Source organism: Vanellus vanellus (genome assembly GCF_965231255.1).
Source record: "Vanellus vanellus genome assembly, chromosome: 5".
In the NCBI taxonomy this organism is placed as follows: domain Eukaryota; kingdom Metazoa; phylum Chordata; class Aves; order Charadriiformes; family Charadriidae; genus Vanellus; species Vanellus vanellus.
In genome coordinates this window covers 63,514,464-63,540,889 of record NC_138910.1, presented here as the reverse complement: position 1 = coordinate 63,540,889, position 26,426 = coordinate 63,514,464, and the positions used below count along the sequence as shown (strand labels likewise).

The window sequence follows — 26,426 nt, the reverse complement described above, 5'->3', positions numbered from 1 at the left end:
TGGCTGCTAGTATTAGTAACTACACGATATGCAGATTCTGAAAAAACAGGTTTGTGTTTTGTTTTTTTTCCCTTGAATTCACATAACAAGTAATTGGGTACTTTTTCCAAACTGCTTTGCCCTGCCACCTAACTGTTCCCTAGAGCCCTACACTGAAACTTGACCTCCTGTTAACTTGGTTTTTTTTTTAATGTATGTTTAAAAACTTTCTAAATGAATGCCATTAACTCTATGTCTTGTGCAACAAGTAGCTATGACATAGAGCAGGCCAGAGGACTGTGTATACTTACGAAGAAAACTCTTTGGATTCCAGGTGCCAGTCTTTCTGTTTTTAGCTTCCAGACCAGAGGCAAAGGAGAGTTGAGAAGAAACACCAGAGGCTTCTGGTGAATATGCACTGATGAAATTGGATTCAAATGTAACGTGACCTGCAGAGAAACATAGAAATACATGAATACCCACTTAGAAGTTTCAAAACCAAAGTGGAATTTAAACCAATGAATCAAAGGTCATTTTTATACATATTATTGCTTCCAGCATTCAGATCTCTTGACCCAAGATTATAGACTAATCCACTTCCAAAAAAATCAGTCGACAGAGCACAGATAATATAAAGAATGAAATAGTTAATGTTTGTGCTCTGTGCTTGCAAAGCACTGCTAAAGTGTTTAAGAAAACCTTGGCAAACGCTGATGAAGAATAGCTTATGCAAAAGGTCAAACCACTAAGCTGAAAGCTGGAGAACAAGTAGATAAAAAGAATTGCAAAGCAAACCCTGATTTCTGGTTTCTAGATGGTAACCTACAAAGCTGGCTTAGAGTACAAGCCTCATCTGCTGATACTATTAGGGCATAAATCTAACCTGCAAACCAAATAAAACTAAACAAACAAAAAAACAGGAGGAACAAATCCAGAAACGCAAGCGAGCACTGCACTAGTTTATGGAAGGAATTCCAGCAGAAATTTTAACATACACTAGGGAAAGAAAGTGCCTGTCCTCAGGCACTAAAAGGATACATGGGGAAAACAAACCCAGGAAAGTGGCCATCACAGAACTGAGACAAGCTATTAGAGGTGATTTTTAAGCCACCAGTTTGTGGTCCCTGGAAGCCCCTCCTGCCCAGCTTCTCGTATCCCAGCACTGCCCTTCTAGAAAAAGGGCTGATAGGGGGGCAAAACTCTAACCAAATGCACAACAGAGAATAGCCTGTCAGTTTTTAGCATACAACTTGTAACTGAAATCATGGTGGTTTTGCAGCTTCTAATAAGCTTTTTAAGCAGGTGGCACTTGGCTTGATAGTTCATCCTGCTTTATAGTGAAAAAGAGTTAGTGTGCAATCAAGAGGCGATATATCACGTGGACTATGCAGGCAAGCTGGTGTCTCACAACAGCGGGTGGCAGGTAGGTTCCCTGACAGATAATCACAGCTCTTTCCAGAAAAGGTATAGAGGGGAGCAAACACGAACACAACCACTAATTTGAGTGGTGGCACACAGAAACGAGCATACAGATAATTCAGAATGAATTTTGTCTCCCGCTAGAGAATTTTGAAAAGAAATCTGAGACACGGAAGCTACTATGTATAGTTCATTGCATTCTTATATAGCGGTAAGCATCACTTAGTTTACCGTTAAAGTGAATGCAGATTCATCTTGCAAACTAACTAGATGAAAGCTACAGATCAAACTGAATATTAGGTACCCGTTCCGGTTGAAAATATTTCCAAAAGAAAAAGTTAGCTTTCTTTTTTTTTTTTTTTAATTATTTTCTTTATTTTTTTCCCCCACCCAAAGCGAAAAGTTCAGCATCACTGCAAAGCAAAAGTCAAGCCTAGGGCTCAGGTCTGACAGACACCTGGAGGACAGTGGAGACACCTTTTCTGGCTACCTAGGAAAAGCTGGCAAACAACTAGCTGTGTTACCCCACCAATCAGTAAGGAGAGCAGAATTTACTAGAATTTAGAAGCAGAATTTACTAGCTTCTTAAAACCCACTGAATGAACGCGTCTCCAGTCCCCAGAGCAAATCCCATAAGCACGCCTCTGGAGGCACTGAGGACATCCGTACCTTCATTATGCTTGATTAAAACTTGTTGGAAAACCGATATTAAAAGAATAATTCCGTATCTGTACAAGAACCAAACTGCTTTAAGGAATGAGCACCTTTCCTCTCCAGCAGCCAGGGGCAGTGCTAGCTCTGCCCGCAGGAACGCTGGGCACCGCTACCTTCCACCCAAAGGCAGCCACCTTTCTCGCTGCTTGGCCCGTGCCGGCAGGAGGCCTAGTTGTATTTATGCATTTCCAAAAGAAAACATCAAGTACTGTAGATATTACCACATCTTCCAGGGACGGCATTTCTCTCCATTTGCTGGCTCAAAAGAATAAAATACCGCCTTTTAGGAAACTGCAGGTTGTTAGCGCTCCAAACGCTAACAGGATGACAGAGGCTTCATAGCCAGTCATGATCTTAGCTATAAAAACTGCTTTGGGGTATCAGGCTACAGAGCCAAAATAATTCTGTTAGCTGAAAAAAGGAGAGAAGATAAAATTATTTGTTTTACAAGGCTCCTTCTTTGTTTTCTGTCTAGAAACAGAGAGGCGAAAGTGGAAAGAAATAGGTGTTTAGAACTGCTATTAAATTCACGGCTATTAAAAAGCTTTCATTAATTCTTGTGGGTTTTCAGCTGTAATCACAACTAATTAGTAATAAGCTGTTTAAGCTATTAAGTATAATTGCCTTGTTCTGGCATTATGTTTTCTTACAAAGCAATAAAAGCACCGTAATCTAAGTTTACCAAAGTAGCTTAGTTATATCTTTCGCAGTCCTGATTTGGCAAATATGAGTTCAGATTTTATTCTGATATTTTTTCAGCTCCAAATGGCATAAAGTGCATTCCATTTTAAACTCTCTAAACCTCCAAGTGTCAAAGAGAGTATCTACTACACTATATGGAGTAAATATTAAACATGTCCACTCTTATCATATACATCCATAGCCACATTTTCACACCCAATGAGAACTGCTTTTTTCTGATCCCAAAGGAACTAAAGACTAATGTAAATATAGATTAAATTAGCTATAATATATGTTTATGTACTTAAATAACCAAGAACAGAAAAACAGTAACAATCCTTTCACACTGGCCAACAGGGGCACTCAGCTTGGATTTGCATCCTGGTGGCGTTTTTATTAGAATGTCAAGTCAATGCAAAAAAAGAGGCTCCTATTAGAAATTTTTAAAATTTTTGCTGTTTAAAACCTCTGGTATTTATTAAAACCAGAAATGATACAAGAAATATAACACACTGAAAACTTCATCTCAGAAATAGCTAGGCCAAGTCCTTTGGGTAATAAGGAAATGGAGAAGTATCTCTGTTTCAACTGATCTCAGACAAGTTTATTCAAAGCCAACATCTATCAGACAAGACAGATGTTTTAGACTTCATAGAGATTTCTGCCTGTTGGTTTGGTCACCTGAAAGAGCATACAGAGCAATCGTACTACCTTAGTGAGAAAATCAGAGGCTCTTCGCAACTGGATCTACTATGGGATTTCATAGTTGCTATTCCTTTAGGCTTTGGAAATTAAATATGTATATAATATACGCGTATACGATTATTTCCATACATTTATGGAAATAATCAAAGTTTGAGCCGTATTCAGAAGTGGTGATATATCTACCCATGCCTTTGGCTGGAATTGTAGGATAAATTATATCACATAATGGAATTTTCCTACATTTGGGCCTGAAAAGTGCAGACTGATCCTTAAGAAAAGCTACAGGACTTTAACACAAAATAAATTTATATTTCATAAGTAAATTAAGTGTTCCTGTGAAAATTTTCAGAATAAATGTAGTTTTGCATTACTGTACTCCTCAGTTTGCTCATGAGTAAGGCAGCAGCAAAACACATAATGTGGAATTCCTATTTTTAGTCCCCATCTTGAGAAAGAATGTAGTTAATGTGAGGATGCTTCTGCAGCAGCCTCTGTCACTATATTCCTTGGCGTATATATTCCCTGTCACTATACTTCTTGGCATAAGAGAGTCCTCAGCACCAGCTTGGTTTTCCAGACTGAAAAACCCCAACCAACCACAGAGCTGCTCAACAGCTGCTCAGGACTGTCTTGGTCATGTGGTTTTTTTCATAATTCATTTCTGCTTCAGAGCTAGCTCTGCTGAGAGGCAGCTGGGTAGCCTAGCCTCAATGTGACCGTCCCCACTACAAGTTGTACAAAATCAACAGTCTCCTCAGTGCAACTACATCCACCCCCTAATACTTACGATTGCCCTCATCACCATCTGTGCTTGATGATACACAACAGTGGTATCTATTATGGGAGATTTTTTCCTGGTCCTTAGAAAGAATTTCAAGCAAACTGCTGGGGAGTTACTAGCATTCAAGAGCTTTTTAATGACAACCTAGCTGTCAAGCCTATGGATTTCACCTTGCACAACAGCAGTTGGTGGGCTATCACACAGTATTTTCAGCCCAAATAAGGTAGGCATGGTCAAAACCCCTCACCAGTGAGGCTGGAGATGTTTCTGTGTGGAAGGTAGTGGTTTGAACTGTGGTATCCTGGACTTTGAGTGTGCAACAGAGGTACCCAAATGCCTCTTCCACTCCTGCTTTAGAGATCGAAAGGCTTAAGAGGACTCTAAGGTGTTACAAGCTTATGACATTGACAGAAACACAAGTTCCAAGCTTCAGCTGTACCAGCACCTCCAGCATGAAACCGTCACACTCTCTAGCTCTGCCTTGTTAAGCTTTCTGCAGTCAGATCCGTGCTTCCGCCTTCTTGTCCCTCTGCTACCTTCTGGCATGGCTGCCTCCATCCACAGCACTGCAGTGGAAGATCCTCCTCCCTACTCTCTACACCAATCTCTCTCACCAAAAAGTAATTTCTGCTAGAGTGCCTCCACTGTAGCTCTAATTAAACCACATACTAAACCATAGGCTGAATCCTAAGTGGTGCTCTCCTCCTCCCAGCCACCTTTCTCTCTCGTCTTAGCTCGTGAGCTCTGCAGGGCACATCCTTCTTCAAATGTCTAGACAGTTAGACAGTTCATAGCACCTTCCAAACACTCCACAAATTATAGAAAGGTACTGGATTACTTCAAACCAAACAGAATGTTTCTAATTAACAGCAAAAGAGCTAACTAGAAAATTTCCCTTTCTTTTTGTATTTTCACTGGCAGAATCCATATTACTAAATATTTATGTGAAGCATTGCCCAGAAACCCCATCAGAAACCAGTCCTACATGTGTTCAGCACTGTACAGATAGATATGAAGACATGGTGTGAAATTCTGAACTCGCTGAACTCTGTGGTAAAATTCATTATTTTTCTGAAACTCCCATATAAGCTTTTTCTTAAAAAAATGAGGTATCAAAAAAGCGATACTCTCCGTCCATTCTTACAGGTTCAAACAAGCTTATAAAATACATATATTTTGTACTTCTCAGCAACACCCTACCTCAGACAGTCTTCTGCACCTCAGACAGCTCTATGAGCAGTGTGGTCAAACAATACCAAAAGAAAATTAAACCAGAATCATTAAATGGACTAAAGCACTTTGAGGTCACCTAGTCCGTTTAACAAGCAGCTGCTATTGCTCTTCCCATGTTATTTTTAAAACATACTAAGGGACAGCACATAAACCAAGCAGATAGCACCGTAACAACAGTACAGGAAAATAAGTCGACGTGGTCCTACGCATCCCTCACTCCCAATGAAGGGCTCATTTCATCACTGAGCTGTTGCGAAGCCACATTGTGCAATCAACAGTTAGACCAGACCTGCTGGACATGTGTCTCAGTAATGGTCCTCTCAGCTTCAGCAGCTGTTTGTCAGAGCAAGCTCCTCTTCCAGACTCACGTCTGCCCTTCATGGCCTCCTTTGGCACACGCTCCTCCAAATAATACATGACTAACTTGTGAGGAATACGACAACTTGGTCTTAGATGAAAATTAAAGATCAAAGCTATTCTAAAAATCTTACAACAAACCCTACAAATTCATTTTTAAAAAGCATTCCACTGCAACGAGGACATGAACCACAGAGAAGTTCTGTCATTTTTTTGCTAGAATGCATTTTTCAGTATACGTTACTTCATTTTTTAACTATTTTTATAAAGGCTTTAAAAAGATACCACATTTCATAGGTGCCACGTCTATTAATCTTACGGTGCCATTACTTAGCCAGCTATATTTGCATGTATTCATGCTGATGACTATTGTCTGGACAGTCTGCAAAGAGTTCCTTTAAGGTCTCTAGCAGCAGCAAGGTTAAGGCGGCTGCAGAGGCTTCTCTGTCCCCAGAGATCACAGTTTCATGGAAGGCTGAGTATCACCACAGAAACCAACTACAAAAACAGTCTATGGGCTCCTGCCCCGTTACTCTGGTAAAGCAATTTGTACAACGTGAAAGGCAAGGGCACAAATGCTGAAAACTGATCAAAGTAAGCACTGCTGTTAAAGTACCATTTTGTTTTGCTGACTTCAAGGCATCAAATAACAGACTCTGTGTTTTGTTCAAAAAAGATGAAAGTCAAGTGCCAAGGATTTGTAAGGTTGAATTAACTATTCCAGTGTGAAGGCCTTTAGATAAATTCATAGCACATTTTCCAAAACAGCCATTACAAATTTGTGCTAATAAAGCAGGACAAAATACGCTGTGCTGTATTGAATTACACTGCCCAGGCTAGGACAGCTGTTCTCTAAAAGAGAAGAGAAAAAATGAATTTTAACTCTCAGGTCATCTAAATACATTTTCTGACTTACAAGTGATACTCTAAAGATGGATTTATGACATCTTAACTCATTACTCAGCTGCAAAGATGAATTTAATTAGTACAAAGCAGGCAAAATTTAGGACAGAAATTTGAAAATTTATACCTATCACTGCCGTCTGTAAGTGTTTTCACTCTTTTTGTTATTATAATATTTATAGGACGTAAATTATTCTGGTATGGCAACAGTCAAAGAAATTAATATGAAGAAGCTTATCTTTACAGTTCAGTAGTGTATATTATCCGATATAAGAGGTTTAGAATTTCTACTGAAATTCACTTGAAAAATATAATGTCAATACATTGGCTATAAAAAAAAAAAAAAAAAAAAAAAAAAATCAGTCAAGGATCAAGGATTAATTCATGAATCCACCTCAAGTGGTAGGATCTAGTACTGCACCGCTTTTCAAAAGTGTTTATCGATTGCTTTGGGAAGGATCTCCAGGCCATTTGTTTTTATTTTTAAGATGACAGTAAATAAAAAGTGTATTCTTTAGGCAGGGACTGTGAATTCAAAATGGAACAATTCTCCCTCCTTCGTCCCCCCCTCATATTTTTGCTATGCTCATTGAATATTGTATTACAGATTTGATACCAAGCCAGCTATAGTAGATCGCAATGTCCAGCTTTCTGGAGCCAAAAGTTTTTGAGACAGAGTTTGCTGATTTTTCCAAGAAACGTAAAATGTGTTCACATAGTGTTACTGCTTGAAGGTAGTATTTGCACTCTTCAATCAAATGATTGCATAAGCAAGTTCCTATCAGCACATGAGACCCCACCGCTTCCCTTCTGGGAAGGTTCTCCAACGCAGACTCTCATTCATTCATGGCAAGCACCTATTTTTTTGAAAACTCACCCCAGCAATAAGACAGAAGATCTTCAGAACAGCATCAGAGAAATAAATATCTCCAGGAAAATTGCAGTGCCATTAAAAACAAGCACTCATACCCACACACAGTTACTTTTTCTCCTGCAGAATTGGAAGCTGTGCCATCCTTGCAGCACTTGCCAGAGACACACCACCCTTTCTTCTCTCTGCCAGGCCACCACTAAAGGATGCTGCTGGGGCAGGGCCCTGCTCTTGCAGGAATGGACAGGGCAGCTGCGATGCACGAGGCACATGTGGGGAGGGAAAACCCTTTCCTTTTTTTCACTCAGTCCTCAGGGAACAGGTCTGAGCACCTGGTAGCTGTGATAGCATTTAACCAGTGTGTGGAGGACTGAAGTTTATTTCCAAGGCTCAGGTAACACTCTAATTCTAAAAAAAAAAATAAAAAAAAATAAATAAATCTTTTGCTTATTTTATCCTAAAGGTATGGTTGCAAATGAATTGGCATTGCCTGGACCTTATCACCCACATTCCACAAAGAGAATCATAGAATCACAGAATGGTTTAGGTTGGAAAGGACCTCGAAGATCATTGAGTTCCAACCCCTCTGCCATAGTCAATCAGATTGACTAAACAGCAGTTATAGCTCAACTGTGAAAATCATGGGAGAGATTCACCCCTGGCATAATTCCACTGAAGGTACTAGCATTAAGCCAGAGACTGATGTGGTCCCATACATTACTTTATAAAAAAAGAATACTGTTGCACAATCTGCTGACCCTTATGATCTACCACCCAGACTGGAAAACTGGGCTCCATCAAAAAGGCGGCAAGAGAACAGAAAGGTTGATAAGGACTACCCAACTATGATCTACAGCCCATTGAAGTCTCTTCTTAAGAAGTACTGTCAGAAACCTCTGTCCAAAAGGTGTTTAAAATCTCCCCCTCCCCCCCCCCCTTTTTTTTTTTTTCTATTTGTCCTGCAACAGGGGCTAAAGATCAAGGTGCACTGTGCTAGACACAGACAGTTCCCTCCCCAAAAAGCTTACTAATCAAGACATTCCACATGTGCACGCCAACATGCACTAACAAACTACTTTGAAGTATGCATGGTGTTCCCAGAAGGCCACTTTAACATGAAGATGCATTATTAATGATTCTGAGGAGAAATGGCAGCCCCAAGGCATATGTTCAAGGGGAGAACTAAGCAAAGCTCCCTTCACCCTCAGTGAGGACGGAGCATCACCCCTGCACTTGGCACCCGTTACGCTCCGAGCAAAGCAATGTACTTGAACGGACATACCGTCTTTAACAAAGATCTAAGGTTTACCCTCAGAACCAGCTTGAAAACTGACCTGCCCATCCACTGACACAGTAGCTGTATCCAACAAACTGATGCAAGAGAGTCCATTAGAACAAAAACCTAAGAACTTGCAGCATATTCAAGTATTATCTGTAGTTCTCCCTCCAGTCTAAGTTCTGGTACCTTTCTAGCCCTAAATATTAAATGACCAAGCTGAGGATCCACGTAACAGGATGGAATTATAGCATGTTTAGATCTCCTTATATGAATTCTTAATTCAGCTGCTCCAGAAAACAGACTAAAAAAAGGAAATTACAAGTGAAATTTAGCACTGTAACGCTATCAAATACATCACATGTAAGAGGAGTACAGTATAGTACAGTGGCACGCTGTATGGCACTAACCATACTGCTCAGTACCTGGCAGCATTGTCGTTTTTATCTGGTTCATAACTGATGTTTTAATGCACATACTTTCTCCTCAAAACAGTAAGAGCAGGCGACTGTGCTGGTAAGTTTTTACTAGAAATGCAGTGACTGAAGTGCCCACTCAGAAAGCACCAGAGGTCTCACAGCATCACAAAGTTCTGACACAAGGAGACGTTACAAAATAGTGCTTCTAACTTCGTGAAAACATTGGACCATTTCTGCCCACAGCTGTGTCACACAATTTCTCTTCAGACAAAAATGTAGCCAGTTAATTTCTAGTGTTCCAAAGTTGTTATTTTAAGCTGGAGCTGCGAAATGCGATCACGTTAGGTTAGAAGTTAATAATTTATGCAAATACCTAGGTAATAAAAAAATTAGGACCAAAGCTATTCCTGATACAACTAATTTGTCAAACACGCAGGACAGTTATTGAAGGTCTATTTGCACAAGAAAGTGGCATTACTTTCACAGTGCAAGAATAATAAAAGCAAAAAAACTTGAGGCTTTAGATCAGGAGAGCTATTTCAGAACACAAAGGTGATAACTGTATTGGCATAAGTCATACTTACAGTGACAGAGCTACTTCTGTGACAATGATCTTCGAAGTATAACCCAAAGAGTTTACTGAGAAATTTTACGTAGAGATCATACACACGTGTAAACTGCCTACTTTAGTTTTATTTACCTGAATAATACAAGATCCAGCTTTCCCGGTGCATATGTATTTCAATCCGGTTTTTATGCCTTCAGTGTTATCTCATGCTTTATATAGTTTGAAGAATCAGAGTTCTCCGGAAAAATAAGATTTTTCAAAAACTTCTGGCTGCAGCAAAGAAAGCAGACAGTCCATACACAAGCATCTCTGCTTGGCTCTGCCAACCAAACCCAATCTTCACATGCTATCCCCACTTTGGGCACCTGCAGAGCAAGGACTGCCCACAGTGATCAGCCACACGGTTTGTTCAATTGAAAGCCCATGGCCATCAGTGCAAGGCTGGGACCACTTCACCCATTCCTCCTGCGACCCGAACTAGACACTAAGGCTCCCAAAGATTAAGTGAAACCATTTGTGCCATCTGCCCTTCCACAAAGCAGTCAGGCTTCCCAGCACTTGAGACCTAAAAACACGATGTTTCTCTCAGCTTTGCATAAATCACTAGATGTCAATACTGTTCACATGCCATATAATGAATCCTAAGGGGAAAGTCCTCCTTTTATACATTTTGTGGGAAAATTTCTTTTGGCTTTAGATCTGTTTAAGGGCACAGAATCCATTCCTGTAAGCCACGGGTACAGCATCTCCCCTACTGTTAAGTGGCCTATTCACAAAACAGTATCACATCGGACTGAGTTTTACTTTTAACAATTAAGGTAGAATTATTCTGCACTTATTTGTACATATATTGCAGATCTAAGTTTTTCTTTGGGGAATCAGCTGGGCTGCAAATTAAGTTTAATTTTATACTCCTCTCCCCTTCTCCCATCCTTTAACTATTACCAGATAGTTGTGGCTTTGCACTAACATAGTGTCCAGTGCCTTAAAAAAAAACACAGGCTGGGAATTGATCACTACTATGTTGGAAGATATACGAGTACATACTAAAAAGCAGATCCTGTCCCATAGAAAATGCTTCTTAAACTGACAGATAAAAGACATGACAAAGTTCTGGCAGGACCATTTTCCTTAAATGCATTTGGGGCGCTGTGAGCAAATCTACCCAGGGTTTTCCAAACACAAGTTTCCACCACCAGTATTTTCAGCAAGTTAGACAGGTGCTAGCCACCAGACCAGAAATTACATTGCTGCATTAATGTACCACTACAGTATTGATACATCTTGCCTCTCCACAGGTCTTGTTAGTCATAGCTCAGTACAATACTAACCATGGGTTCAGAGACCGGTGTTAGCACTATTTCATCTTTACCAGGCTCTGACAGTAGGCACAGCAAGCTCGCGGTTCATCTCAACCTCTAAACACCATGCAGATGTAACATAGCACATGGTGTCATGCAAACATCATGGCAAAACTGGAATCTGAATATAGAATTTCCAAATCTCAGGGTAAATCCTGGACAGATGAACACCCTGCTTTCCACTGTTTCAAAAGTTGCAGGTGTGGAAGGGGAAGAAGTTGAGACAATGAGGCTTCACAAAGCAAGAAAAGATTACAAACAAACATGAAACAGATGATGGAAAGACTGCAGGACAAAGGGTTATGCCATTTGAAAGCTCCCACATATAAAACAATTTGCTCCTCAAAGGTTTTGCAGCCAGACCACACATAGATGCAGATGACTGGAAAAAAGAAACATCATTCTACAGGTGTCTTTTAGAGAGGCACAGTCACATAGGGAAGTGTAAAATGTGGAGTTCACGTTTTTATTGGACATGTAAAACTAAATTCTTGCTTTCTGAGCCAGGGTAAAGAACAGCATGTGTGCATGAGTCACAAAAAGATGAAAACCTAAGCAGCAGCACCAGATTTAGGAAACAGTTTTGTTTACTTTATTGTCAGCAACTCACCAGCCTGAGTAAGAGTTGGTGCAAGTGTGTGCCTGCAATACATACGCTCACAAATAGTATTAGAAATTAAATAGAAAGGAAACTGCTTTCAGGAGATTAAAAATAACTGTAACCAATACATTGTCTCTTGACTCCCCTGAGGCAGGTCTTCATTATTCCCAAATTTTTTCTATTTTGAAACTTCAAAAAATAATCAGAACTTTTACTCCCTGTACAAACAAAATAGTATTTTGGGAATATTTCAAAGAAAGAATTTATGACAGTGACTACATGGAAAATAAACAACAAACCCCTAAGGAACAAAGTTTTCTATTTAATCAGGCCTATCCATATAAGTAAGACTACTCATCTCTGTATACACTTGCAGAATATAAGCCATGAAAACTGACAAAATCCTCCAGAAGACATTACTGAGGCTGTCATGCAAGTATTTTCTTGCACATTGATGCCATTCCATGCAATTCTTATCTGCGCTGTCTTGCTGATTCTTGCTTGAAAACAGATTTACTGAAGAAAATACTGGCTTGCCTTCCAGTTAACAGTGCACTGCATCCAATAGTTTTCCATTATGTTGTGCATTTCAGTGTCTAATTTACCTCACTGCAAGTATCATTTGAAACCAAATTACTGGCGAAAAAAGACATGTTCCAATGGTCTAGTCTGAAAAGATATCTACAAAGTAAGTGCCACTGTGCTTTTCTGCAAAGCTAAGGTCCTTCAGAGTCACATTTCCCAACAGGCCTCAAAACTTCACTTACATATTCGCGTGCACTAGTGGATTGCGTCCGTGCAGAAGAAATGAAGACTCTGCTTCCTTGGGTGATGATGGAAGAGTGAGCCAGACTTCAACCAGTCTTCAGGGTTAGAGAATGCTGGTTATCTCCAGAAAGGTGACAGATTTTAACACTTTTCCCTCACTGATTAGATTTGGCTCATCACCAACTATTACCTCTCATCTAGAGACACTAACTACTGCCACCGTCACGTTTATCACATCTGGCATGAGCTCAATAATAAAAATATTTCTCTATTATAAATTGCCATGGCAATTGTTAAAGGAGACACTATCAGCTATAAATTACCTATAACTCCTTCGAACCTTTTCAAGCAATTTAAGTTTCAGATGTTTGTACCTCACAGTGGTGCTATTTTTGCATCTTCTTTAAATGACAAGTTTTACTACTGTAGAAGTACTCTGTTTATGTTTCACAGGCTAAATAAGAGGCTCTTCTAGAGAAACACAAACATGATTACATAATAAGTGTTATCAAAAGCATGATCTACGTAAAAAAAAAACAAACCACCAACAATTAAAGCATTTGTTCATCCTCCCATATCTTGCCACTGCAAGGTTTTTACTTTTTCAGTTGATACAGGAGCACAGCTGTCAGGCACAGCAAGCTCCACACAATTTATGTTGGAAATTTTCCCCGATGCTGGGAGGTTGCAGGAGAACGAGTTCATTAATTCCTGGTTTTGCCTCAAACAGGCACTCCAGAGAACAACATAAATACAACATTTCACATACACACGAGCACAAAGCTAGACTGGAACCTGCCCATCAAGTTTGTGATATAAACAGACTCCTGGAAATGTCATTAATTCCTTAATTATCTTTTCTTGGGGAAAGTAAATATAGACAAAGCAGTAATTTATAAATACTCCAAGGTATGTCAGATAGAAGCTTTGAGGAGTGAACTAGAGACCAAGAATGTGAATCACAGTTTATGGTCAAACTCAAAACACATGCATCTGCCTGAAAGAACGTGTGAGCGCATGTGCACAGTGCGCTTACACACATGCGAGTGACAGAGAGGGAGGAAGAAGACTCCATCTAATAAAGACCACAGCAGCAGCTGCCTCATTTTCTCTATAATCCTGCAACAGCACATCAGTACCTGTGGGCACTCGCAGCAGAGGAAAACAGGAGTCCAATTTTCAGCTCAACAGGTCATTTTAAACAGCAGTCAGCAAAACCAAAAAATTTGAGCAATCAGAAAAGTCATTCTGACATTTTTCCTTTTGAACCCTTTAGCCTTCTGTGGTGGGCCTTGGCATGGCTTCAGACACCGTTCCACACAGCTCTCTGAAACTGAGAGTAGGTCTCACTTTCTGCGCAAACGGTCCCATTTCTAAAAACGGAAAATACCGAGGGTTTGCACAGCACTTTCCAAATCATGAGAAGTCACTGCTGCCTCTTTAAGGTTAGACGCACATCAAGCCATGCTCCTGCAGGACAGCAGGCTCTGCACAAACATGCTCTTCTGGCAGACACGTGACTTCCTCTGGCAGTTCTGGTGGGCAGAACTTGGAACTATTGCCAACTCCAATGACCAACAAATCCCGAGCTGGCTGAAAACAACCCACAAAGGCTGCAGTCCAGAGCAAACAAGATGAAAAAGCCACATTAAAAAAGGCTAGATTTTACGCAAGCGCAGATGCTTCGAAGTGCTAATGAAGAAAAGAGGGGGAAGAGGGTTGTGAGGGCTCTTTAAGAAACGGAGGCTGGGGTGTCTGTTGGTTTGTTTGTTTTTTAAAAACATGGCAATGCAGTGTCCATCAATCAAGGCAATTAAGACGACAGTGTCACTTTAGTGTATTAGCTGCATGGGAGCTGCAGCTTTCAGTAGACACAGCATCATCTGAGAAAGACACTGAACAATTACAATTTCTGGAGCGTGCTGTCAGTATCTTTAAGGCTCTATAAGGTCTATTGTATGCTTCACTTCCGATTCAGTACAGCGGTCCAGCAGCCTGGACAGGGCTCTTGGGCAGGGCTGTGGGGACGGGAGTAACAGCAGCTTGTGAAACCACCCTGGTGAGCCAGTGGAGCAATCACAGGCTGTGGGCAAGCTTTGGAAAATACCCAGGGTCAAGAGATGCATGTGATGAGGAACTGCTGCTTTTCAAGCAACAAATACAGGGTGTTCCTGGAGTACATCTGCCACAGCATCGTTCACAACTTGACTCTGAGACCTCACTGGCACAGAGCACTGGTGGAAGTAGTAATTCATCTGGGCTTCCCGTTCTCGGCCTTCTGATGTGGGCCCTTTCCCTCGCTCTTACAAGCGGTATGCAAAACACCGTGAAAGAAGAGTGTGATAAAAAGCAGCAGTCAACCATAAGCCTGACAGAGCGGTTTGCAGGTAGCCAAAGTCATTTTCCACTGCCACTCTGCAGGTCCTGTCCTGGTTGGACTGGTAACACTGTCTCTGCATGACTTTGTGAGCTACAAAGGAACAAACAGTAACAGGGTGGAAGCGATCAAGCTCATCTTGATATGCTCAGTGTAACAGGAGAGCTGGCCTGCACGTATGATGTTGAAGCCAACCAAGTGCTGTGGAAAATTTTAATATTATGCACCCACCCAGACCCGGCGACAGTATCTTGAAACATCCACAGTGGCCCATAAAATTATGAGGTATAAAAGTAAATACAGCTTCTTGGTAATGTTGGACCAGAAAAGATCTACAGCCCCACTGAAGCTGGGGAAGCCGGTGTGAGCAAACCTAGCATACACGTCACAGCAAAACTGCAAAGTCAAGCACAGGAAGCATGGGGCAAGAACTTCCCAAGCGGCCAAACTCGCTTCCCAAAATACTCCAGAGTCTGTCAGCTCCCGATACTGAACTGGCTGGCTACTTGACTTAGAGTGTCAGGCTCCAAGTGACAAAAGACAATCTTTCCTGAAAGACACTCTCCTGTTGGTTGACTCATGAAGCTGGATGAAATCAGCCCAGACTTTCACCAAACCTCTCCTGCATTTTAGTCTTCTTTTTAGGGTTTACCTTCTCACATTTGGAACGAGATCCTTTGCCACCAAATTACTGGTCCTCTCATCTGAAGTCTCACCTCAGACTTCTCCATCCCCAGAAAGACTAAGCATCTCCACTACTTCCATCTCTCCTTCATCCCCAGACAGAACGGGCAGCAACATAGCCACCTGTATCACTCCTCTCTCAAGCCATCTCACTATAGGTAGTTCGTGCCACTCCTGGTTCGAAACCCCTGCATATACTTGTACTGCCACTTCTAAGTCTGCTGTTGTACTTAGATACCCATAACTGCTGCCAAGCAAAGGTGGTCAAACAGTAAAGAGGTAAGAACAGCAAAATACCCTTGCAATGTTCAGATCTGATCTGTACCGTGGCAGAGGCACGGGCACAGTGTTTTATTTTATCTTTGACAGCTTCTTCTAAACCAGCAACTATTTTTCTGCAAAACAAAGGGCCAGAAGTATCAGACATACCCACGTGCAGCAGCGTAGGCTTCCCACCATACCACAGTAAACAAGCAGACAGCAGGTGTAATACAGCCTGGCAAACCAAGCAACGTGTCTTTTACTTCCCAGCCTAATTCTGCACCACATATTCTGGTCAGCTCACCAGAAACATCAAATTTGTACAGCCAAGCGATCTGACAGTGCACAGATCCAGTATTAATGTTAGTGAAGTCTGTGGTCTTACTCAAAAGTTTAATCTCATAGAAGTAACAAACTCTTTATTCTTGAGCCTTTTATTTTAGTATGAGCTTAGGACTGCATAGGATAATGATCCAATTATTTTAATTTGGATTATTAAACCCAAGCTGCATGGTGCTTCACAACAACTGAAATCAAACTAATCTGTCTTGTCAGTTTTAGAGCAGCTGGTCAAGCTGACACTAAGCTCAGCACTAAAAAGCCACAGGAGAAAAAGCAGATGACCTTATTTTTACCATACGTGAGATCCTGAAGTCTCAGAAAACAGCCTTAGTGGATGTTTGATTGGTACCAAATGGAAACTTGTTTTACAGATGCACTTTTAGAGGAAGAAATAAACAAAATGGAATCAAACAACCAACTAGGTAACAAAAACCCCCAGCCGTCAAATAACAAACCTTGAATTCCCTTCCTGCCTGCTGTCGGCACAAGACCTCTGGGCCCCCTCTGACCATGGCTCTGGTGCAGGAGGTCAGCGTGTTTAAAGCATGCTCAGAAAGTGGCCCCTTTATCACAGCTGTATCTCAAGGCTGTCCCCAGCTCTCTGGATGCCTGAGCATGAAACAAAACATCTTCTCCCTGACATAGCCTTGGGTAAGGCTATTGTGGTGGTAAACTTTTGAAAACAGTTTAAACGAACACACTGGGAAATACAGTAAATATGCAGAAAAATAGGCAAAATGAACCAGGTTTTCATCACCCTCGTTGTCACAGATCTTCATAGTCTTAAAATACAAAACCATTGTGACACCAAAGAATTATCTAGAATTCAGGATGCACTGCAAAGCTCAGGATGTAGAAATACATTACCAGCTGTTTCAGAGGCTTTTCCTGTCCTGTATTTACAACTTAGACGATCTTTTCAGAAAGTACTTATATATTGGACTTAAATAATTTTGCTCATCATTTTATGACTTTTAAGTGAGTCGGCTCAGGAACCTGAGATACATCACTAGTAAGTACCTGGCTGTTATAATTAGGCTGCTCTACAGGAGCAAACAGGCATTTTAGTATCAGGTTTGCTCTCAAAGGAAAATATTTTTTTATTATGAAATTGTTGCCAGGTAACACTGATTAAACAGTGGGGGGAAAGTCTGTCGAATTGTTATGGACTCAGTGGCATTACTCAAAATTATAAAAATAAAGATGAGTCCTTGATTTTCCTCCCTTCCATTTCACATAACACATGTTAAACATCTGTATCGGGCAAAACATCTTAAAGCTATTGAGGATGAGGATGTCAACGAAAACAATAGTGAATCCATTGCCAGAAGCTCTGATTCCATGTATTCACATGTATTCAATCCTAAGTATTCACATGAGATTAATTTTATAAGCCCCTGCTCCCCCTTTAGCTATTTCAATTGTGGCTGTGTGCCTGAAGCAGCTCAGGGAAATTCAACGGACAGGTATAATAAAAGAATCCTCCATTAATTTAGGACTCGATAATATACCTATCTAAGGAGTGACTTTCATCTTAAAATAATTTTTACATCTTTATATACATGTTTTTCTCATGCAAATCTCTAGAGTTTCCAAGTGCCTCTGCAAACAAAACAAACAGCTCCATGAGAAAGCAACTATCTCCTTCCTAAAAACTGGTAAAGTGAAGCAGTGAAGATACAATAACTTTCTCTTCAGATTTGAGTAAGAGTTCAGTAGTTCCTGGCTTTCAGCTGAGACTCAGATCAGTAGAGAAATGCACACATGCACTCACTTCCCCAGGAATATTTGATCAAATAAAACAAACAAAAAAGGCTTGCATTTTTCATGCCAAGTTCAACATAAACACTTGTGGCTATTACATGCACCCGTATTCTATTTCCTATGATAAAGCATGGCCAATATGAATTGTGATAAAAGACATTTTTAAGAAATACCTGAAAAAAGACTGGAACTTTTGGGGTTCTCACTTGAAGAAAGTGTCTTCACAGTCTCAAAAAATGAGATGTCACCCCAACGAGGATTAACGAAGTAAAATACAAACAAATTCCTTGAAGATCACAGATATGATTACAGCATTTCAGGACACGACCTTATATTTATTACCAGATTTCAGCCTAAATCTGAAAGCGCTAAATTACTGATTTAGTTTTGCAAAGTTTGTTCAGAGTACATAATCCCATACATCTCTAGTCCACCTATTTATTCTTTTTTCTGTTTACAGGGAAGAAAGAGCACCCAAACCTTACTGATCTTTACAGAAAAGCCTGCATGTGTTACAGGAGGAACACATGCCCCTGCCATACCCTCCCCCCGCATCAGCCACCCCTCCAGTGTTTAAATTTGTGAACGCTTGTTGTCTGTATATTCTACACAAGTGTCAAAATGAGTTAAATTAATGCATACATGTACATCGCATATTTATGAGAACCAGGACAACTGCACAAGTATGTTTAATGCATCAGCTCTCCAAGGAATTTGCTAGGGGAAGTTTACACTCCTCCCAGCAAGTAAGGAATGTGTAATTTAGCAGCATCTAGCACAGGGCAGGTTAAAAACAAAACAAAACCCGACCTCCTCCCCCAAAGCAAGCCTTCACTTAAAGATTTTCAGATCTTGCATTCCATGTCATCAGAACTTCAGCCAACCTCTGAATGAATGCGTGGTTTATTTTAAACATGTTTTCGATGCTGCTGAATCTAGCTAATGTACTGTCAAACAAAAATACTAGTTTTATTCTGGAGTATACTGGAAATACTGTATGACAAACAAATCTCTAGCTTTGCTATCAGCATTTGCAGGCAACAGGAAATACCTCAGCTGGTAAATCAAACGAATGTAACTTGAGGTGATGGGTACATTCTACTTTAAGACAAAAGGCCACTTGGAGTTGGTTTTCACAATAATGGAAAAGATAACATTTGCTCTGCTTTGTTTTCCGAGTCTGATCCTATAAGTAAAAACCGATTTTTCCAAGTTGTTTACACTCTTTTGCTCGATGCTGCCGCCAGCAAGCCTTGCTCCAGCTTCCTGTGCGTTTTTAGAGCAGCCATCTCCACAGGCTGTGACTGGAAACTGGTTGGGACAGTGTCTTCACAGTCTCAGGGCTACAGATTATGAAATATATTCTGTGCCCTACACTTTAGTATACCACAGAAGTACACAGAAAAGACAGCTTGGGGCAAACTGTTTTCTTACTGTAAGCACATTAGAGGAGACACAAGCAGCCTCTTTCTACTAGACAGCAACTATTTTTATTCAAAGCCAAATATTTTAATCGATCATTCTATCAAGAGGATTAGACGGTAGTGGCACAGCCTACAACCTTGTGCACGCATGACTGTAGCTCATGTTGTGCGTGCACACACAACAGCGCAGAATCTGCACTGTTACGCAAGTGGTGGTAGAAGCATCAAACCAGAGGGAAATTTGAGTTTATGCAAATGTGTGCTTTGCAGTTGATTCATTCTGGTCTCTCAGAAGGTACAAGACCCAGCTGTAGCCTGCTTCATCCCATCCCCGGGCTCACTTTAGTAACTAAAAAGTTACAAGCTCCCACTACACCACGTCCCCACAGCAAGGGCACGCTTCTGCCCATTGTCAACAAAAGTTGTGATTATCTTGTGAGATCTAGTCCTCATAACAAATTTGTTTATGTCTTGCCAATGGATTTAAAGGTTCCTGGGTGATGAGAGAGGCACTGACAAATCAGAAGCAGAATCACATAAGTCTGTTTAGTTTTCATAAGAAAAAAAAAAGAAGAGAAATTTCAACTACAATTTGGTTTTTATGCCCAGAGAACTGATTGTACCTACACTTTTTTCAGGCATTCACAGTGTACTCATCAAGCTGATAACCCTGTGCCTGGCAAACAATGAAAGGCTTTAAAAAACAAAAACAAAACAAAAAAAATCTCTATTCCTCATTCCCAGCCCCACAGAAAAAAAAGTCAAATTTTTCTATTCATTTCATGACAGTTGAACTGAAGACAACCTGACTTTTTTGATTAAGGGCAGCCAATAAGAATCCTACTGAAAAAATAGTAAATAACTTTTTCATCATACACTAGATATTTCAGACAGCGTATATACTGAAAATGAACACAACAGCTGAAGTGTCACAGATGCATACAATACACATTGAGCTGAACACACCACAAACCCAACAAGGCTGCCATTGAAGTCAGTGGAAAGACTTTGATTACGGCCAAGAGTATCTGCCTTTATTTAAATCACTATAAAAGCCTCCACTTAAAAGTTCTTTCAGCACAGATTTAGACCCTCTTTTTCTAAGCTTCCGCCTGCTAGATCATCATCTTTGTTCTCTCATTACAAATTCTGCTAATTGTGCACACGCACGTTGCTCTCACAGGATGCGGTACTAAGGATTTGTGTGTGTAATACTATAAGAACATGAACTAAGAAGCTCAGCTGTCATGGCATGCAATGTTTTCTTTTCACTTTGGCACTCTGTTTTGATGTGTTTGAGAGTAAACAACAGTACTGCACAACTTAACATCAAAAATTTTCTTCTTGTGCTGTTGCTTTCAGAACAGCTCAAGTTCTTGCCAGTCTCTCCAAGAGCAACATAGATAAATAAGTAACTGGACTGCACTTAAGTACTACCCTAGTCAGCAACCCTTGCTTTCCTCCCTCAGTGAAGCATTAAGGATGTATTACAGGGGTAAAAGAATCTGAACTTAAATATTTGTTTATAGTGGTCATGGCAGGAATCCAGAAGTATTCATGTTAATTTACAACACATTTAGGTAAACGATCTGCTTTTGAAGACAGCCGATTCTGTAAAGGCCTCTTGTAGATCTAAATCTGTTTCTTATTTCCTTTGCCCACCCTCCCACCTTTTTTAAGTATACTTCGTGGTTGTGAAAGGTGATGGAGAGTGGCTGAGTATGGAAGCGGTTTACTCATATGACACGCAAAGCATAGGCAGACAGCGTCCACACAAATCGCGCATGCTTCTTTGTAGGCTTTCTGGTCACAATTCAGAAATAACTTTATTCAGCAAATTAATGTAGAACAGTCCCATTTGAAGACACATTTGGATGAAAAGTAATTTCCCCTTTACCTCTCTTTCATGATGGCCAAGACCCTCCTCGGGATTTCTGAGGTTGAGGACGTGCACCTCCTGCGGCAAGCCTGTTGTGCCTCGGCTTGCACAGCCGGATAAGACTGTAAAACTCTCCAATAAGGCATGGACGGGGTGCGAATTGTTAACAGGCAATAAGATACATTCACTCCGTGGCACAGGACCTGCAGAGGAAGACAGAGATGCACATCATTTGGAGGAAAAAAAGCCATACATAGATTACACCTGTCAAATAATGACCATCCCTTTGGTCACAAAATCCACAGGAACACAAGCACAGGCTTCATGTTTATTACTCACAAAATGAAGACATTTATTTCTGTTGCCTTTTTAAGCTCTCCAGAATATGCTAACTTGTTGGTTCATTGCTCTCTGAAAGTCTAAATTTAAAGTATGAATTCCAAAATTGAAGGTAGTCTTGTCTTTACCAGGGAGAAAACCAAGGATAAAAGAGGGGAAAAAAAAAACAAAGGAGAAAAAAACAAAGCAGTGACAGTGGTAGGAAGAATTGGTTCATCTTACGATGTGAATTATTTGTTTATGTCAAACATTGTTATCTCCAAACATTGAAAAATGTAATCATGTATATATAACAATGGAAAGTTAATCTCTAGTATAAAGTAATTACTTCAGGAAGGATTTGGGTTAGTTGGATTTGTTGCTTTTGAAGCAGTGGTGATTTATAGTGAATGTCGTTCAAATACAATGTACAAAACAGCAGGCATCTGTCACATGATAAAATGAAATGTTTGTTTACTGAGTCTATTTTGTGTCTGACAGCAATTATCTACACTGATAACAGATATCTAGTCCAAAACAGAGTGTACGCCCTTTCAAATAATCACCACAGCATGATGTAGTGCCATACTCTTATATAGTACGTGAGACAGTGTGATGTGATGCAGAAAGATAGCACAAAAGCCGAAACATACGGAGTAGTTTACATTTAAACTATATCTCAGGAAACTAAAGCAAGACAAATATTTATGAAAAGCAGCCCTGCTTTTCCAAAAGGACTCAAACCCACCCCTGACCATAACAGATACAGTATGTTTTTGATTCAGAAGGTCACAGGAGAACGTCAATTGACTTAACCCCTAATTTGCACCAAAGTAACTCAGATAAGGATTAGGCTCACATGAACCAGTCAGTTCAGAGGCTACAAGGCATAAAAGAGAAATATAAGCTAGAAGCATGATTTTTTTTTTCCAGATAGCGTACATCTGCAATTGAAATAAAATGCTTCTTGCAGAAAGAGTTCAAAATGAAAAAAAAAAATCCTCAACTGATCAAATGGCAGAGCTTGCTCTGGTTTTGTGAAATCTACATCCAGCTATTGTAGCACTAGAGTTCACTTGACTTTGGTGCACACATATGTTTAATTATATTAGCACCGGCCTACACTTTGCTGGTTAAAAAGACAGTTCACTCAAGACACAGTCAGCAGCTGGCCATTTAGAAGTCAGAGAGTCCATCTTAAAAGAAACTTTATCTGGAAAAAGAGAGGCCCCTGAGCCCAGGGAGATTTCCGCAGAGCCTGGGGCCACGCGTGCCTTGCCCTGCCAAAGGGGCCGTTCCTGAAAGCCACCGGTGCATAGCACATACCCTGCCAGCTCCCACAGAACAGGAATATTTGTTAAAGGCAATGCTCAAGGCATAAATCACGCATGCCTGTGCTTTGGGTACAGAGGATAAACAAACTTTCTGCTCTCTATATGGGGAGCCTTGGTAGTAGCACTGACCACCAGCTTGGAGGATTTGAGGTTTGTTTGTGGGTTTTTTTAAATTCCTTTTTAAGAATACACATAAAAAATGGGACCAGGCCAAGCAATGATACTCAGTTTTAAAAAAAAAAAAAAAAAAAAAAAAAAAAATCTATGAACAAGTTGCCCTTTGTAACAGTTGAAGAAATAATTAGAATTTGTAACAATAACACAACCAGCAGAGAGACCTCATTCTCCTGGTGTACAAGTGCAGATCAGAGAACTTACTACTCAATTAGCCCAGCCACTGATGTGTAAGTCCTGCTGCAGACCACGTTATACAACCTGCACAAAAAGCACTTCTAAACTCCACAAGCATTTCTTGGGCTGGGGAACAAACTGAGAGCCAAGGAGCGCTTTCATTAAATTGTTTCTTACAGACCAGAACGGACCTGACATTTGTTAAAATGCTTCTGTCATGACATGCACATGAAGAACAAGGTGCAAGACTCGGAGAAGACAGAAATGGAGTTGCTGACAAAACCGTGCATTTTCCTTAGCAAAGGTTCAGGAGAAAGAGCTAATACCTCCCTCTCAGCAGACAGATTCCCTTGTGAACACCTATTTCTGTGGAGTACATCTACCAGTCCTCTCCTCCAGACTTCATCTGGTCTTTACACTGTACAAATTTGCTACATCAGAGGAGAAGACACCTGGATTTTCCCTTCACTTCCTACAAGGACTCATCCACATGAAGACAACAGAGACTGGTACGTTCAGGCTGTCTGTAGTCGTCTCCCTCGCTGGCACCTCAAGTGCGCATGAAGAAAGCCCTTCTTTCATGGCCCTCTGTCCTACTTGACGTGCAAGATGGAAATACTCCCAGACGGAGCAGAAGTTCACATCCTGGATAACCGTGGGCAGCTGAGCTTATCTGCACAGCGAAGGGCAGACCGAGGCATGCCCGCCCTGCCTGCGCGCCATCCCAGCTGGATGTGGGCCAGATCTCCTGCAGAAACCCCATCTCCCTGCTGGCAGCGAGCCCGTGTGGCTGTACCAGTCTCAAGCAGTGCTTCTTCGGCAAGCCTTACTGGTCTAGGTCTGCTCTTACACCAGTACAGCTGCGTGGCATCCGGATACACGCTGGCTCGTGCCCCACCAGCCCGGGGCACGCCACTTCTGTCTGCTCTGTTTTGAAGGAAGGGGTGCACAGAGTTGCTCTGAGCAACTCAATATAAGAAACCAAAGTTTTGGGGGAGTTACTGCATGTGGTAGAGTTGCATTCAGGCCAGCCTCACGAGTGACCAAGATACAGCCCTTGAAATTTGAACCGAAGGTCAGAGTATCTCCTGGAGGCTGGCTCTACTGCATTCAGACCACATATGCTGTAAGACTGCCAATGTACAAGGAATGACAGTGGGGTAAATAACAGAAGGGTCACTCCAGATGTTGCATTTTTGCCTAGCTATGTCCCAGGCCCGTACTACCCTTCCTAGGAACTCAAGACTCTCCTGAACATTATTTCTCTTAAACGTGTTGGCAGTACCAGACAGCAATCTTCATGCACTGAAATTTGCATATTTGCCCAACCACTAAAGTGGCTGTAGTGCCATGTCCAGCACACACCTGCATGTCTGGAGCTAGTACCAAGTGAAAGGAAAACTTACTTCTAGATCACAAAGTCCACTGATGCTTAGCCTGTAGGTGGCACAAGACAGTTCTTTCTGCCACCTTCTCTCCATTTTTGCTCTGTTTTGGCCTACTCCTACACTGCACGCACCCCAGCACTGCCTAGCTATTCACTAAACATTAATTAACAACATTTCTTTGCAGCACTTCCTACTGCACTTGCAGGTCCATCCCAGTCAAAGACAGGTAGGTGCCACTCCGAGGCACTGACACTACAGTGGGAGCAGCAAGAGCTCTCCTCTTCCAAAATTAGCTGCTCTCACCGTTCTTGGCTCCCTCACAGACCCCTTCTGCTACCTTCCTCTTGACTGGAAAGCCAGTTACTTCCCCTAGGTAGTTTAAATCCTACAAAATGCACATTTACCACTCTGAAAAAACAACTAGAAAGCCCCTTCTATGACACTACTCGTCTGATAGTTTATCACCTCTGTGCCGCCTGCTTGTATTTGAAAGCCAACATGAAACGTCAACCCATCCTGCCTGGGCTTTAATGTTCCGCTGCTCTGCCCTGCACAAATGCCAGGATCAGGCTCACCAGCTTCCCACCCAACCCCACACCCCGTGCCTGCCTACCTCCCCTGCATCAGCGACACTGACATCCTGCCAAAATTCACTACCATCACTGCTTAAGGGCCAGTTCATCCAATTAACGCATCAGGATTGCCTCATCAGCTCCAAACACGCACAGATACTCTCTTGCATCTCACCCCCATCAAACTGGCCCTTAGAGTCAAAAGTATCTTCCAGTTTATACATCCTAGTGCAGCTACAAGCCTTTAGTCCCTTCTCTGCTGAGACGGCAGCTGTGAACGCACAGCCATCCTTGGGCTTTTGTTTAACTTTGGACCATGTATCCATTTAACCATGTTAGCAAATCCTGGCTCTTACCACAATCAAATTTTAGCTGCTTAATGCCTGCAAAGCCTTTTGAAGATGGAAAGCAGGTTAGGCAGTTTTATAAGAACCGCTTATTACGTATGTGTTTTACGATGGCAAATTATTAGTGAACTTAAAATTCTAGAGAATCATTTAGTATTGAATTATTTTCCACTTCCAATTAATAAGAATATTTTAAAGGAAATCTTAATGCAGACCCAACCTTGTTTGATACTAACATCTGGAACATATTCAATACAATTTCAACATTCGTGTTTCCCATATCATCCATGCTACTAATGAGTAACATGTGTTCTGCTGTAAGAAAGTAGCAGAAATAGGAGTACGATGCTAAGGGGGATAATAGAACAACCCAAGACCAACTCATAACTGTGATGGATTTTATTCAAATAGTAAAGGCTAATATACTTTCTGTTGTATTTCCATGGAGATTTCTACAGTGTTGTCAGCTGAAAAGTGTGACCAGCTTCTGCAAATTGCGTGAATCTGTGCTGGGGGCTCCATGGCACATTAGCATGGTTCCCGTACACCACGCCAGAGGATACAAGCCACACCAATGGGATATAACACTCCTTAGAAGAAGAACAGATTTAGTCTAATTGATTTTTGAATGAGGGAATGACACAAATCTAGTCATCATGCATAAAGACAAAAGTTCAAATTCCAGACTTGAGGAACACCAGGGATCTCCGTGCTGTCAGGTACAAAGTAATATAAATTATTGCAGATCC

General features: G+C 41.1%; 1 protein-coding gene across 1 annotated transcript in view; it reads right to left on the bottom strand.

The window, feature by feature from the left end:
• Positions 1-26,426, bottom strand: part of TGFBR3 (transforming growth factor beta receptor 3) — a 118,561-nt gene that overhangs the window by 48,610 nt on the left and 43,525 nt on the right. The window contains exons 3-4 of the mRNA XM_082483214.1: positions 21,386-21,570; positions 291-428 (exon numbers count right to left, since the gene is read on the bottom strand). Of these exons, the coding sequence (XP_082339340.1) occupies positions 291-428; positions 21,386-21,570 (323 nt within the window). The remainder of the gene's footprint in view (positions 1-290; positions 429-21,385; positions 21,571-26,426) is intronic.